At 44.3% G+C, this 16,132-nt stretch overlaps 1 protein-coding gene across 3 annotated transcripts in view; it reads right to left on the reverse strand.

Annotated features, from left to right (window-relative positions):
• The window catches only part of PKD2 (polycystin 2, transient receptor potential cation channel), a 34,267-nt gene extending 23,705 nt beyond the window's left edge, over positions 1-10,562 (reverse strand). For all 3 annotated transcript variants that reach the window (XM_075284814.1, XM_075284808.1, XM_075284819.1), the window contains exons 1-2: positions 9,834-10,562; positions 1,203-1,316 (exon numbers count right to left, since the gene is read on the reverse strand). In XM_075284814.1, the coding sequence (XP_075140915.1) occupies positions 1,203-1,316; positions 9,834-10,362 (643 nt within the window). In that variant the 5' untranslated portion in view covers positions 10,363-10,562. The remainder of the gene's footprint in view (positions 1-1,202; positions 1,317-9,833) is intronic.
• Between the last annotated feature and the right edge of the window lie 5,570 nt (positions 10,563-16,132).

Raw genomic sequence — 16,132 nt, forward strand, 5'->3', positions numbered from 1 at the left:
GGACAAGGCAGACAGGCAGGCCGGGGTCACCTCAGCCGAACATATTTATGATAGCTCCCACCAGTAGCTGACTGGCGTAGATTTCCATACTGGAGCATGGACATGCATCTGATTTATGAAGAGGACGGTATCTCTTGATAAATAAAGGAGCTTCTTGTCAGTATTAATAAATTGGTCCCAATGTGTTTTAAGCTTTTCTTTGAACTTGACATTAACAAAAATGCAAACAATAAAAAAATAAATGAATGAATAAGCAGCTTTAGGCCTAGTTCACACGGTGTTCCGCGTGAACACATTCCGTCGTGGCTTTCCGCTCCGGATTAGGCCCAAATGAATGGACCTAGTCCGGAGGGTGCTGTTGCGAGCTGGACGCTGCAGCTGAATCAGCTGCGGAATCCACCTGAAGAGAGCAACTCGCTTCTCCCCCCCTCCTCTAGCGGAAGGAAGAACGCTAGCAGTCTACATAGATCTCTATAGTGAGGGGGCAGATTTTGAGGCGATTTCCGCATCAAAATCCCCCTCCTCTTGCCCCGTGTGAACGAGCCCTTAGGCCAGGGCTATACTGTGACTATTTTTTATTTTAACACTACAGGTTTTAACTATTGATTGACACTACAGCCACAGGATTGCACACAGCTCAGTGTATTCATTTCCACTTCAGGCTGAGGCCCCATGTAGCGCAAAAAAGTGATGCGGGAAAAACACAGCAGCAACACATCACGTTTTTTCCCACAGCGCTTATCAAAGAAAGTTTGCAGAGGAAACCTCAGAGAAAACTTTCTGCTTCCATTATACCTATAGGGAAACCACCAACATTTCTTTAGGTATAAGTCACATGCTGTAATTTCCAAAACTGCTAGAATCCCATCTACTTTGCAGTGACTGTAAAACGCTGCATTTACGCCACGTGGGGCCCGGCCTCAAGTGTAGTTTAATAGTTAGAATCAATTTGTAGCACTACAATAAGTCACAGTGTAGCCCTGGCCTTAAGGGGACAGCAGATAGAAGAAAATGTAAACAGCACCACCAAGTGGTCATTTATATTGCAAGAATGGATTTTATCTTCTTCATTACTTTATTTTCTCCATAGCTTCATTTCCTTCTCACCTAGTTTGAAGTATTTGGTGAGGTAGCAGTGCAAGAATCTTGCCTTTGTTGTATTATATATACAGATAATGTAATAAAATCAAAAAGGTACTTACAAACACATAAAAGAAACAGAAATATTACATATGTGATCAGCTCTCTGAGGATAGTTTTTAAGTATTTTTCCCTTGTAGTTATTCGGTCCGCCGTATATCTTGTACCCCAGAGACCTGAAGTAGGAAAGGAATTAATATGTTTTTAAAAATTCTGCTTTTTTCCTGCAACAGTTAAAATAAACAAAACAAAACACAAAAGTATGTGACTACTCAATAGCAAAGACATACCGCATTAGTACAGTCTAACGTACACCGGACCCCACCACATTTTAGGTATTTCCAGACGATGCAGTAGGGTGCGGTTAAAAGAAACATAAAAGGCATGCGTTTTCACGTGGTTGTGGTTTTTATAGATAAAACACTTATTTAACAAGTTTTATCAAAAATTGCAATAAAACCGCATTTGGGTATTCCAATACTGTTTTAACTACACCCAACCTTGATGCCAGGGGAACCACACTCCTCATAAGTACCCCTGACTCATAGACTAGGTATTTGGCATAATCTTTCAACATTCCTAGTAGCCAACCAGCAAAACAATGTTTGTGTGTGCCATTTTAACCATTAGTAGCGCAGACTTGTAGCTGTAATATTACAGAGGGTGGCATATTCAGCTGACAATGCCACATTAGCTTAGACTAAGGCCCTACACAGTGAACTACAAAAACCGGTGTAGAAAACCTGTGGCGAAAACATATCACGATTTTTTCCACAGCGTTTTAAACAGAAAGTCCTCAGAGTTTTCCTCTGTGGACTTTCTGCTCCTATTATACCCATACAGAAAATGTCAGGTATAATTGACATGCTGCAATTTGAAAAATCATGAGCGTTTTTGAAATTGCGGCAATGCCGCTGCATATTTTTTTCTGCAGTGTGTGAATGAGATTAACCATCCAAATTGCAGGTAGAGTAAAACTTTGCCATGGCATTTCCACCGTGGTCAGAATGCAGCGTTTTTGCAATGTGGGTCCCTGGAGTTTTACAGTACCTGCAAAATGGATGGAATTCTGGCTAATGCCATCCACAAATTGCATGTTGCGTTTTTGTAAATCACAGCATGTCAATTCTACCTACGGAAACAGTTGCATTTTTTGTATAGGTATAATATGGACAGAAAGTGCGCAGAGGAGAACTCTGCAAACTTTCTGTAAAAAGCACGGTGAAAAAAAAAAAGTGATGCATTTCTGTAGCGTTTTTTGCCTGTGGCTCGCTATGTGGAGCCTTAGCCTAAAACTCTATGCCCAAGAGCTTGGAACCACTGCACAGAAGTCAGGTGGCCATTCCTGGTACAGTCACCTATACATTTTCTCTTCATGGACTGGATGCTTACATTCAGAAATACAAATGAGCTACAGACTATTAAGGAGCTGTATAAGTTTCAAGTGTAACAGGCCCTCAGCGTCCATGTTTGTGGAGGAGAAGCTACTGCACATTATAATGAACACTTGTCTGATCAGCTATTTCCTATAATGAAAAGTGACCATGTGCATGTGATGTAGGGATTGTAAGGTGCACCAGCCAGATGACTCAGGGTCAACACACTTGGGCACATTTATTAAGCTATGTGCCTTTTTTTGGAGTATAAGGTGCAAAAAAAAGGCTCAAATGCACTCCAGTCCATGGGCAGTGTAATAAAGCACCACAGTAAATCTAGTCTAAAAAAAAAAAAAGGTGTCCCGCATGTGAAAAGTATGGCCAAAAAAGGGGCAGATGATAAATAACCCCTAATGTGTTTAACTCAAGACAGCTGGACTAGATGGAGAAGTTTAGGGGTAGGGGTTTCCTGCAGGGGTTGGTGGTCCAGTTGCTGAAGGTAATAACATCCTCCTTCTGATATGTAAGAATAGAGCATACGCTGAAGAATCACTTTACTAATATATTAGAAATATTATTATGTTATAAATCAGCCATGTACAGTAAGATGCCAGGAAATGACTCCAAACGCTCTCCCTTCTCAAAGAAGAAAACTGACTCTCAAGCGCCAACTAGAGGTGAGACTCAGCAAAGAAAGGTTCTTGGCCGGATATTTGTTCTGGTTTCCTGGAATGTGAGGATATAATGGAAAATAACTGCACACAGCTCACTGCCTGCCATACTATTAAAGGAGCTGGAAAATCTGTGTAATAGCTGTTAAAATTGACTCCATGACAGTACTGTCTACAACAGAGACATCATTTCTAATTCATACAGTAAACAGAATTCAGTATTTTATATATATGATCCCCTATATATTTAGCTTCTGTTCACATCACGCAGATTTCATGCAATCAAAGGAAAAGATATCATTTCCATAGACATCATTAGCTAAATCGGTGTCAAAATATTGGATCTGTATTGGACTGGATCTGAGCTCATGTACAGTGTTGTCACCTGCAGCGACTGACAGCATACACTTATTTTTTACCCTCTTAAGGACTGAGTAAAGTATATAAGAACATTAACAGGCCCAATAAAAAAGAAAAATTATGAACGTGCCTAAATGAAGGACGAATGAAAGAGGTAAGGAAGAAGAAAAAGTGAAAAGATAAAATGAGAATGGGTCTGTCAAAGAACGAAACAAATAATAATAAAGGGGTGTGCAGGTTAGAACGAGAAGGGATGGGGGGCTTCCTAACACATCTCCCCATCCCTGAGCACAACCAAAGGGCCACGTGAGGTTATAGGTATTGTTCTAAACGAAATCTATAGTATCATATCTAGTGGTCTCATCTGGATATAGAAAATGTGGTTCATATATTGGCTGCAATATACTACAAGCATCAGGAATACAGTATGGGAGAATTATCCTGCAGGATAGCCAGGACTCCTAGGATCATAAATGACTACAACAGAGTCTGGGTTTCTGGACAGGGTTCGGGAAGGAAATGCAGCTGGATTTTCAGGACTGTACTTGTCTGTGTACAGGAGGCTCCTGGCAAATACCGTACCAACCAACACAGGCCAAGAGTGGTTTAGGCCTTGGCAGATGTTATTTGCTGTGGATCAGTACAGAATAGTGCAACAGCCTCACATATACAGTAAAACATAAAATAAATGTGGAACTATATTAACACTATGTGCCAGTAACTTTCCCTGGATTTATGTTAAATGTGTGTGTGGTGGGTGCAGAGACCCCAGACCTTCAATTCTTTGCTGGACAATTTGCCTTTCTCTAATTGCCATTGCCATTTTGGGTACAAATAATGTGTGACAGGTTTACTTTATTCTGCAGGTTGTTATTATGAGGCTAAATTCACACTATCGTCATTCAAGTTGATTTTGTAATAGGATCAGAGTGACAATAAGACTGAAGAAGACTTGCAAGACTGTAGTGTGAATGTACCCTAACTCTGATACAAATATATAGCCTTTTTAACTGACAAGCGCTGCAAAATATGTTGGTACTATTCAAGTAAGAAAAAATAAAGAAATGCCTCTGCCTCCAGACTTCAACTTAAAGGAGCTCTATCACTGAGAAAAGTCATTATTAACTAATCACTCCTTGCATAGGCTTTAGAAAGGCTATTCCACACTTATCTTTAGTATGTAGATTGCCTCAGTGGTTTCTGAATAAGTCCGTTTTTATTCATATGCTAATGAGCTTCCAGCCAGCTCAGGAAGTTCCCAGCAGCCTCCTCTCTCCTATTATCTCCTATGTGTGTGTTATACAAACAGGAAGCGAGTCATCATCAGCAGCAACAGCCTATGCTGTATACACACATAGGAAACAATAGCAAAAAGGGTGCACAATGTATCGTGCACCAGTCTAATTAGCATATGAATAAAAACGGACTTAGGGTGAGTTCACATGGAGTAAAGTGCCGCGTGATGTGGCACGTATACGCCGCGTGAGATTTTGCAGGCCATATACACTTCCATTGAAATCAATGGGAGCGTATATGGCCTGTAAAATCTCACGCGGCGTATACGTGCCACATCACGTGGCACTTTACTCCGTGTGAACTCACCCTTATTCAGAAACCACTGAGGCAATCTACATACTATAGGTAGGTGTGGAATAGACTTTCTAAAGGCTGTGCAAGGATGTGATTAGTTAAAAAATGACCTTTCGCTATGATAGAGCCCCTTTAACTTCTAGGTGAAGGGTCTGTGGACTTCTAGTGACCGGTGCCTTTCTAGCCCCAATGATAAAACTGGGCTATTAATCGAAAAATAACCTAAACCAAACATCAACCAGGATAACTGACTTGGTTTTGTTTACATCGGATGTTTCGGTTTGGTTATTACAATATTTGCAGTTTTGTTCAGACCAAATACAGCCAAACCGAAACACTGATATTATTATATTGTGGGTCTCTTTGGAGTGCTAGAGGAGGTGAGGAAACATTAAAAAAAAAAGTGTTACTCACCAGTCCTTCTGTCTTTGGCGCTTCTGCCTGATGTCAGGGACTGGATGACTGCAGTGCTAACCACTGAGCCACCGTGTGGCCCCGACTGGATGACTTCTTGTGGTGTTGCAATGCTTGTGTCTACATGTCACGATGACATGTGACACTAAGGCCCAGTGACATCAGTCAGAAGCGCCGAAGACCCCACAGTATAATAATAGCAGCTTCAGTTCGGCTGTATCCAGTCCAAACGAAACCACAGGAGAACTTTGTGAGATGAATCTTGCAGAGTTTGCCCAAAACTTAATCATACTATAAAATAAATTGTCATCAAGGTAAAATACCCGATTAATCACGATATTGATTTAGGTCATAATCGCCCAGACCCACCCAGAGCCTGAACCGATAATGCACGGCTGGTATTATTAGTGCAGTTTCTGTATTAGAGTCCCTGCTTTGTGTCAAAGCTGATATCGGCAGGGACCAGCACCTCAACAGCCAATGGGCCATGTCTCGCTACTGACGCTCACCTCACAGTCTGAGAAGCACTGATCTAGAGCATCTTGTCTTATGACTTTGCACCGTTATTTATCCTAGAAAGATGTTCATAAATAGACAACCAGATGTCACCATTTGCCTTATCAAAACGGTGTGTTCCTGTACAGTCTGATTAGTGTTACCAATGACTGGATAACATCAAAGTGTGTAGGAAACATCCACATGTCAATTTATTCATATGTTTCTATGAGGAATACAAGTACTTCCTAAAACCCACCCTAAGACTAGATGCGGGTCTGACTGGTGACAGGACAGGGCATAAGGTAATGAATAAGGCTAAGTTATCAAGGAAGAATCTGCCACGGATTTTACTCCTGAATCCGTGGCAGATTCTGACCCAAATCTGCCTCCCTTTGTTCTCAATAGGAGGAAGATATCGTAGCAAGATGCTGGAAAAAAAAAAAAAAAAAGGTCAGCGTCCTACTTGATCTTGCCACAGATCCCGCAGTTCGGGCATCCCTGACAATTAGGTCCAATCATCTGGGCCTAGTCGCCAGAGGAAAGCTGCAACAGAATGCCGTCCTGCAATCCCACAGCGGTAAATGAAGATCAATTTCTCTTCATTTTCCTCTGTGTGAACTTAGCCTAACAGTGCTACTGACTTCCACTGATCGCTTGCTGCCCTCTGCTTGCTGGTGTGACTAACGGGTGAAATGCCTGTAAACGACCATAAGGAAGGTCATGTGAAGGGGGATGTAGTTGGTTGGAAATGGTTGGAAACACCTAACAATGGTGGAGGGGCGGGGTTTCCCTGATGCACATTAAAGGGGTTTTCCGGGCAAAAAAAATGTTTGTTTAATAAGTGCACCAACATACCTTTTAGCAGTGTTTTGAGTGATTTCTGGGTGTCTCTGGGAGCTCCTGGTATCTCCTGCATTTGTTTACATGGTTCAGCTTCCTACTGTGTAATTTCCACACTAACCCCTCTCACCTCCCTTATACACCCCCTCCCTGTCTCTCTAGAGATCCCACCCTTCCCTACCTACTCAGTCTAACTCCCGACCCATATTATATACTTACCCTCCACACTTCTTCCTGTGAGACAGTTCCTCCTTCTTTACTGATTCTGTCTATGTGCGCCCGTCTCCATCGCTGCTCTGCACGCGTGCACGCGCAGTAGAGGTGGATTATCAGCAGCAGTGTGCACAGCAGTGCTGGAGAAGAGCGCGCACAGACAGAATCAGTAAAGTAGTAAGAACCCTCACACAGGAAGAAGTGTGGAGGGCAAGTATAATAGAGTGAATGGGGGGGTGGGGGGGGGGTAGTAGTGACAATCCGTTTCCGGAAATGGGGAAATGGATTGTCTCCGGATAATCAGAAAATGTCCCTTGTATGGTCCTATGACCGCCCCAGGGATATGGGTAAATATATAATTTTGATTAATTATGTTATTTAGAAAGTAGGAGGGGGGAGGGTGTTAAGATTAGTGTAGGGATTTCCAGTTATCCCGGACAACCCCTTTAAGCTTGACAACAGCCAGCCAGGCTAAAAGTGGGTATGTCACTTGGTAGACAGTGTTCCCATTTACTTAAAGAGGACCTTTCATGTCCTCCTGCACATGCGGTTTTATATATTGCTAAAGTCGATAGTGTGCTGAATTCAGCGCAATTTCGACTTTCTTATGTCTCCAGGAGTGGAGATATCAGTGTTGTTAGTCTAGCTGGACTGTGAGGAACGCCCCTCTTGACAGTACTCCTCCATAGACTTGTACTGGGGGTGTGTTCCTCACACCTCAGCGTCATCGATGGGCAGTAAGGAACGCCCTCCTCTGACAATACAGGGCTATGTTAGAGTAATGTCAGGAGGGGCGTATCTCCTACTCAAACTACACTATCAGGATTGCACTTCTGACAGCGGGTAGAGATTGGTTACTTTTGGTATCTACAGCCCCCAGACACATAACAGGAAAGTCGACAGTGTGCTAAATTTAGTGCAATGCTGACTTTCTAGCAGTATATAAAACCGCATGTGCAGGAGGACATGAAATGTCCTCTTTAAAAGGTAGTGCCAGAGATAACTGAAATAAAACACACGGCGCTCCAACTGAAGTGAATGGCCGTGTTATCTGGGGACAGACGTGATCCAGCCCATCAAGTGAGGTGCTGCAATAAGATGGGTTCACTCAACTAAACTTTATGGTACTTAAAGAGGTTGTCAAGGAATATGTTTTGGGGTTTTTTTATGGAATGTGCTTAGGATAGGCTAAAAATATCAGATCGCAGACGGCTTCCAACACCTGTAGAATACATTGAAGAGGCCCCAAACAGCTGATCCATGCAGGGTTGGCTGTCTGTGTACCATCCTGAGATATCTGTGGCCAATCCTGAGATTAGGCTATTAAAAAAAAAAATTCCTGACCAACCCTTTTAAGGCTAGGTCTACATTGCTATTTTGGCCATAACTCTTCTCATGTGAGTAAAGATTGCTGGGTCGCCCTGTAACTCCTTAAAGGGATTCTACCACTAAAACACATTTTTGTTCTAGTTAACACGTCGGAATAGCCTTTAGAAAGGCTATTCGTCTCTTACCTTTGGATGGGCTCTCCGCGGTTTGTACCGGTATGCTAATGAGTTCTCTCGCAGCGATGGGGGCGTCCCCATCGCAGGAGCAGCGATGGGGGCGTCCCCATTGCAGCTCGAAAACCGACCGCAGCGCCGCCTCTATGGTCTTCTGTATCCTCCCCTTGCTTCTTCAGCGTCCTGTCGGAGGCCTGCGCAGTACGCTCTGTTCGGCGAAGATTGCCGAACGTACTGCGCATGCGCGAAATTGCAGTGCCCGCACTATGGCTGGGATCGCAATTTCGCGCATGCGCAGTACGTTCGGCAATCTTCGCCGAACAGAGCGTACTGCGCAGGCCTCCGACAGGACGCTGAAGAAGCAAGGGGAGGATACAGAAGACCATAGAGGCGGTGCTGCGGTCGGTTTTCGAGCTGCAATGGGGACGCCCCCATCGCTGCTCCTGCGATGGGGACGCCCCCATCGCTGCAAGAGAACTCATTAGCATACCGGTACAAACCGGTATTTTGAACGAACGGCGCGGCGGAGAGCCCATCCAAAGGTAAGAGACGAATAGCCTTTCTAAAGGCTATTCCGATGTGTTAACTAGAAAAAAATGTGTTTTAGTGGTAGAATCCCTTTAACTAAAGGCAGTGAATGGAGTCACTGTGACCCTGACTTCTAGTGGCAAAAAAGTTTAACATTGTAGCACCCTCGGGGTCGCAATGCAGCTCATTCACTAAATTAGTCAAGGGGACCTGGCGATCTCTTGGTAAAATCGCAACATCCTTGGTCGCACAACATAAAGTCGCAGACACAATATAGTAAATAGTGCTATTTCCTAGCAGAGATAATGTAGTTCTGTAGTATTTTTGCAGTAGATAGAATATTTCTGCTATAGGTGGAATATTTCTAATATAGATGGAATACATCTGTAATATTTCTGCTATAGATGGAATACTTCTGTAATATTTGGAATATTTCTACTACAGATGGAATATTTCTACTATAGATGGAATAATTCTGTAATATTTCTACTATAGATGGAATATTTCTGCTATAGATGGAATACTTGTGTAATATTATATACTGTAGATGGAATACTTCTGTAATATTTCTGCTATAGATGGAATACTTCTGTAATACTTATGGTTTGTATTTTTCACCATGTAGTAAGCTCCATAACATCTGTGCAGTGCCAGGGGCAGTTCAGACTATGCGGTGGCCTGAGTGCCGGATGGAGTCTTACCTCTTAAAGTGTGCAGGACTCTGCCAACCCCTTGCAGTTCTGGGGGCTGCTCAGTGCCTTGGCCAGCTCTGCCAGCTCCAGGGTCCCCCCTCCTCCTCCGACCCCTCGGCCCCTGGCTACCGATGCTGTTGGGATGGTGATGATGATGATAGCCAACCAGCCCTGTGCTGCCCCCGCTACTGGAGGACACCAAGGAAGAAGATCTCCTGCCCGGTCCAGAAGGATGCCACTCCACATCCATCTCTACCACCATGCCCTCCTCTCCGTCCTCCTCTTCCTCCATCCCGTCTTCCTCAGCCTCGAACCCCGGGTTATCTCTGCTCCACGCCTGCCGGGAGCAGGAAGACAGTGGTGACGGGGTGGATCCGCCAGGGGGCAGCCTGTGAGCTGGAGCGGGGGGCAAGTCTTGGCGGGGCAGGGTGTCCATTTCCAGCATTGTAGGGGCTGATGCGGCTGGCACTGGCTTCCTCTTCCTCCTCTCCTCTCCCTCCAGCTCCGGCTGAGGCTTCACTCTGCTCGGGTTCACCATGCTGCTCTAGGACTCTGTTTGCTCTCAGCCGCAGCAGCCATTTTATTCTTTGGGGTCTTCTTGTGTTTCCCGTCGCTAATCTCCGCCCTCCTTCCTCACACTCAGCTCCGTTATCCGGAGGCAGGACAGGGCCGCTCCCGCCGTCACTGCCCCCTGTGCCCGGCTCCAGGACTGTCTGGGCAGAGGCCCATTAACCCCTCCATGCCTGGCGCTAGGGTTAGTTTGGGTGATCTCTTGTGCCCCACACAGCAGCTCTGACCGGACAATGTAGGGGGTCTGTGTTGTGAGGCTGGTCTCCAGGCAACGGTGTTAGCGTGGCACCCCTTACTGGGGGAGGGCTGCTGATCAGTAACCCATTAACCTCCCCCATGGCACAGCAGCCACATAGTATGCAGGCATTTACTGGCACTTCACCTGCATTGACCAGTAATCTACTTGTCCTGATTCTGAATGTCTGGACTGTACGAATTCTTCCAGCCTGCCCCTAAATAAGTTCGGGTTCACATGGAGTATTTTGGCTCGTAATGTGGTACGTAGACGCCGCGGGAGCTTTTGCAAAATAGCGCCGCGTATACGGTACCAGCTCCCATTGAAAACGATGGGAGCGTATACGGCCCACAAAAGCTCTTGCGGCGTCTACGTACCACATTACAAGCCAAAATACTCCGTGTGAACCTGGGTGGGGTGTTTGTCAGCCTGCAGTACATGTACGCCTTGGGGTGCGCACCCTGGTTCTGAACCACTTTTTCTCACTTGGTTTACTTTGCTTTAACTGACTGAGAAACACTGGTATAGCATCATGTCACATCACGCCATAATGGCCATATGAGTGTCATATCACTTGTGGATGTCACTTGTAGAATTGTTCAGCCAAGAGATATTCCTTTCAAAGTCCCATACCCATACATACTGAGCTTGGTTAAGCATGCATGTGCTTTCAATTGGAATATAGGAATAATCCGCTGTCAGACACCTCTGGAGACAGCTTGTCAACCTTGAAAGCATGCCCAACCCATCTTTCCCTCATCATGAATTAGGATCCCCCTTCCCCTTTACTGTAAAGTCCTCATATGACAATTACCTCCGTTCTCCTATCATCTTCTTTAAGACGTCTCCCTGACATCCCCCATATTCTGGAACTCAATTGTCGCACATACCAAACTACCAGCTCTTCAGATAGCCAACGACCTATTACCCATATGAGCAGCTTCTAGTGTCACCTACGTTCTCTGTCTCCTCGCGTTTTCCCTTCAGATTGTAAAGCTGATCATACATGTTAGATATGAGATGGGCATATGATCACACCATTAACATTAACAACTAAGGCTAAGTTCAGATCTGCGTGGGAGACTCTGCTGCACAAACCACCAGAATCTGGCAGAGAGAAGAATCCTACACAGTGGGACTTTTCTCTCTGACGCTTTTAGTATGAAAATCATGGAATTATGGCGCCAGGGTCACTGTTTTAGTGGTCCAGCTCTCTCATGTTTGGGTTCTCTGGCAAACCTGAGCAATGGAGAGCCCAGCATAGATGTGAACCTAGCATCAACTGTCCTTCTCAGGGTGAGCGGTTTAGTTGCTTTGGCTATATGGCGATCACTGAATTGCCCTGTAATTCCTTCACCAATGTTGCTAAATTCAGTGACATTGCCTTCCTAAGGGTGCTGCATTGTGACTTTTCGGCAACAAAAAGTTCCAGGCGTGCTCAGACTTTTAGCAGCTAGAAGTCACAGCACCCTTAAGCCACAAAACAACTCTATTTACTTACATTGATGAAGGAGTCTTAGGGCAACATAACAATTTTTGGACATGTAACAGGAGATGTGGCCAAAGCTGCCGTGTAACCCAAGCCTTAAAGGGGTTTTCCGGGCAAAAAATGTTGTTGTTTTTTTTAAATGTCTTAGAGCTATTAATGGGTTAATAAATGCACCCATATACCTTTAGCTGTGTTTTGAGTGATTTCTGACATCTCCTGCATTTGTGTACCTGGTTCAGCTTCCTGCTATGTAACGTCCACACTAACCCCTCTCACCTTACTCCCCCCTCCCATAACCCTCTCCCTGTCTCTCTAGCTATCCCGCCCAATCTTACCTACTCAGCCCAACCCTCGACCCCACTATACAGTACACTTACCTTCCTGTGATACAGCTCCTCCATTACTGATTCTATCTGTGGGCGCTCTTCTCCATCGCTGCTCTGTTCCATGTGCAGTAGAGATGGATTATCGGCAGCAGTGCGCAGAGCAGTGATGGAGAAGAGCATGCACAGTCAGAATCAGTAAAGAAGGAGGAGCCGTCTCACAGGAAGAAGCGTGGAGAGTAAGAAAGTAGGAGGGGGGAGGGTGTTTAGATTAGTGTAGGACCTTCCAGTTATCCCTGTGTGTGCGTGCCGAAGGGGAGGAGCGCAGCCCCACTCAAACTCTATTTAAAGGGGCTCTATCAGCAAAATCATGCTGCTAGAGCCCCACATGTGCGCATAGGCACCGCAAAAGTTATATTACACTACCCACCCCCACCCCCGTTTTAAAATAATAACCTAAAAAAGAATGTGCTCTACTTACGGATCGTGCACGCTGGGCGGGCATTCAGGGTGTGTCTTCATCTTCTTCCACGCCTCTTCTTCCTCCGATGTCCTCCGGTCCCGTCTTCCTCCGGCGCTCGCGAACGCACGATGCGTAAGTAGAGCACATTCTTTTTTAGGTTATTATTTTAAAACGGGGAGGTAGTTTAATATAACATTTACAGTGCCTGAATAACCTTTTTAAAGGCTATTCACGCATATGTGGGGCTCTAGCAGCATGATTTTGCTGATAGAGCCCCTTTAAGAGCGGGTGGTTTCAGACATCGGCCTTTATCTAATTACTGGGTCCCACCATCAGGGGCCCAGGAACTGCGGTTTTGACTGCAACTTACTATTTGAGAGGGTGAAACGGTACCTATTATCTGCTAGTGCTAGTGAAACGCGTAGAGATAGAGATAATTTGAGAACCTATATAGACTATGAGAGACCAGTGAGACCATCAAACATCGGTCTATGGCTGTGTTGCCCTAGGTGTGGACTTGCCAGCTGTATAGTGTGGTCATACTTAGTTATAGGAACGCTCAGCTATAGTGACCCACATTAGCTTGAGTGCAGCATATAGACACTATTGTCAGACACACAGAAGAAACTATGCATTAGTATTTTGATCTCTTTACAATTTGCTACATATGTTTAGTTTTAGTGCAACAGCACTAGTGCATAATGCACGTTTTTCCTGACTAGTTGGAAGTTAGGGGGATATCGTCACTCCTTGGGGAGAGTTAGAAGTTAGTCTTGGTTACACCTGCTGCATGTGTTCATCTAAGTTGTAGCAGACGGACCTAGACACTACTTGGTCAGGGTTCATATATTTATTTACTATGCTGCTGGCAGTAAACAGCTATTTCTGACACACCCATGGTATACCAACCAGATGAGGTGTGTGTACACAGACTGAGACTTATCACCAATTACTTGATCTGGTATTGGGGGGAAGGGGTTAATGTGTGGTATTGACCCACATACTGTAGACATTATTGAGGTGCCTCAAGGCAGTATCTAGAACCAGGGCCAATATTTGTGCGTTATACTTATCTATTCCCCTTCCTTCTGCGTTACTTTATTTTATTTTTTCACTACATGGACACTTTGTACACCGAGGTAGTGACATTATAAGAGTTTGGGGGCAATGCCCTGTTGGTTTTTAATAGAATTTATAAAAGTTATATTTTATTCGTATTGATTGAGGGTACCCATTCTGTATATACACAAAGCGTTGGTAGTCCTTTATCCAGTTTATCTATCCCAGACAACCCCTTTAAATTGTCACCAGCTTCTTAGCATCTGTTCTCAACTGGTCCATCCAAGAACAGTAGGTATTATTTCAGATAACTCTATGCGCTCTGAAGTGGAATTTATGAACACTAGCATTTCCTACATCAGCCTTAATTCATCCCCCTTCTGAGGAACACCCCCCTCCCCCCCAGTACTAGTCTATGGATGAGTACTGTTGGGGGGGGGGCATTCCTTACCGTTCAGCACCATGGCTGGGCAGTAAGAAACGCCCTCTCTGACAGTATAGAGCTACAGATAGTACAATCGAGAGGGGCGTTCCCAGCTAGACTGTCAGGAATGCCCTTCTGACAGTGAAGAGCTATTGATATTTGCATCGATATCTCTTCCCCTGGGGCACATAACGGGAAATCCGAGAGTGCGCTGAATTCACTGTCAGCTTTCTAGCGATATATAAAACCACATGTGCCCGAGGACATGAAAGGTCCTCTTTAAGATCTAATAGGAAACTCAGACAAACACTGCTGCTCCCAGCAATTAGACGCAAACACACTTCAAAACAGGTAATGGATTCATAGAGCAACACAAAGTAACCTTAAATTTAAAAATGTTATACCCAAGGGGTTCAGCACTATATAAAAAGAAAAATAACAAATGACACAATAAGCAAACAGCCTCAAAAATAATGAGATAAAAACAAAATAATATGTAAGGGAGCGCTCACATTACCGTCAGTGTCTGACAGGTAGTGTCCACTGCTAATGTCCGCTCAAAATCTTGCTCGGACATTAGCAGCGGACACTAGCTGTTTCCGTGACATTTTTCATTCATTTAAATGGGGATCGGGTGCGTTCTTTTACACTCTGTGCCTTTCCTTAAAGGGGCTGACCACTTTCAGACCAATATTGACAAACAAATGTACAATAAAAAGATATACAATTTTCCAATATACTTTCTGTATCAATTCCTCACGGTTCTCTAGATCTCTGCTTTCTGTCATTCATTCTGTTACTTCTAGAGGATAAAACTCCGACCATGATCATGTGATTTACGGTCCATGGTCATGTGATGAGCACACAGGTGCTGCTCGTTATAGTCACAGCACAACAATCAGACATCTGCCTGGTAATCAGCTGTGCACCTGTGTGCTCATCACATGACCATGGACTGTAGATCACATGACCATGGACTGTAGATCACATGACCATGGACGGTAAATCACATGACCATGGTCAGAGTTTTACCCTTTAGAAGTAACAGAATGAATGACAGCAAGCAGAAATCTAGAAAACCGTGAGGAATTGATACAGAAATATATTGGAAAATTGTATATCTTTTTATTGTACATTTGTTTGTCAATATTGGTCTGAAAGTGGCCAACCCCTTTAACTGTCCATTCCTAAAGATGTCCAACTTTTCAAGCGGACAGCAAAACCCGACATGAAGGTTTTTGCTGTCCGCTTGAAAAGTCGGACATCTTTAGGAATGGACAGTTAAGGACAGGCACGGACAGTAAAAGAACGCATCCGATGTCCATTTAAATGAATGAAAAATGTCACGGACACAGTTAGTGTCTGCTGCTAATGTCTGTGCAAGAATTTGAACGGATATTACCAGCGGACACTACCTGTCAGACACTGACGGTAGTGTGAACGCCCTCTTAGGGTCTTTGTTTCCAGTGAGCTCAGAGGAGAAATATGGCCGACATCGAGCTCTTTTAGCTGACTTCAGCTGTGACATCAATTATAAGGTATAATGGTTTCTTATGGCTTGTGCTTAGCCACACCGCCCATGCCCGAGGACATGAAAAGTCCTCTTTAAGAACAAATAGATACTAATAGAACTAAAGATACATGTATATATATGAATAATATGATTCAGTAACAATACAGACTATTCTAAAGGCTGTTCCAACAAATGCTTAGTGAAAAATGGGTTGATCCAATGATAGATTCCC

The sequence above is a fragment of the Leptodactylus fuscus genome, chromosome 1 (genome assembly GCF_031893055.1).
Source record: "Leptodactylus fuscus isolate aLepFus1 chromosome 1, aLepFus1.hap2, whole genome shotgun sequence".
Lineage (NCBI taxonomy): Eukaryota > Metazoa > Chordata > Amphibia > Anura > Leptodactylidae > Leptodactylus > Leptodactylus fuscus.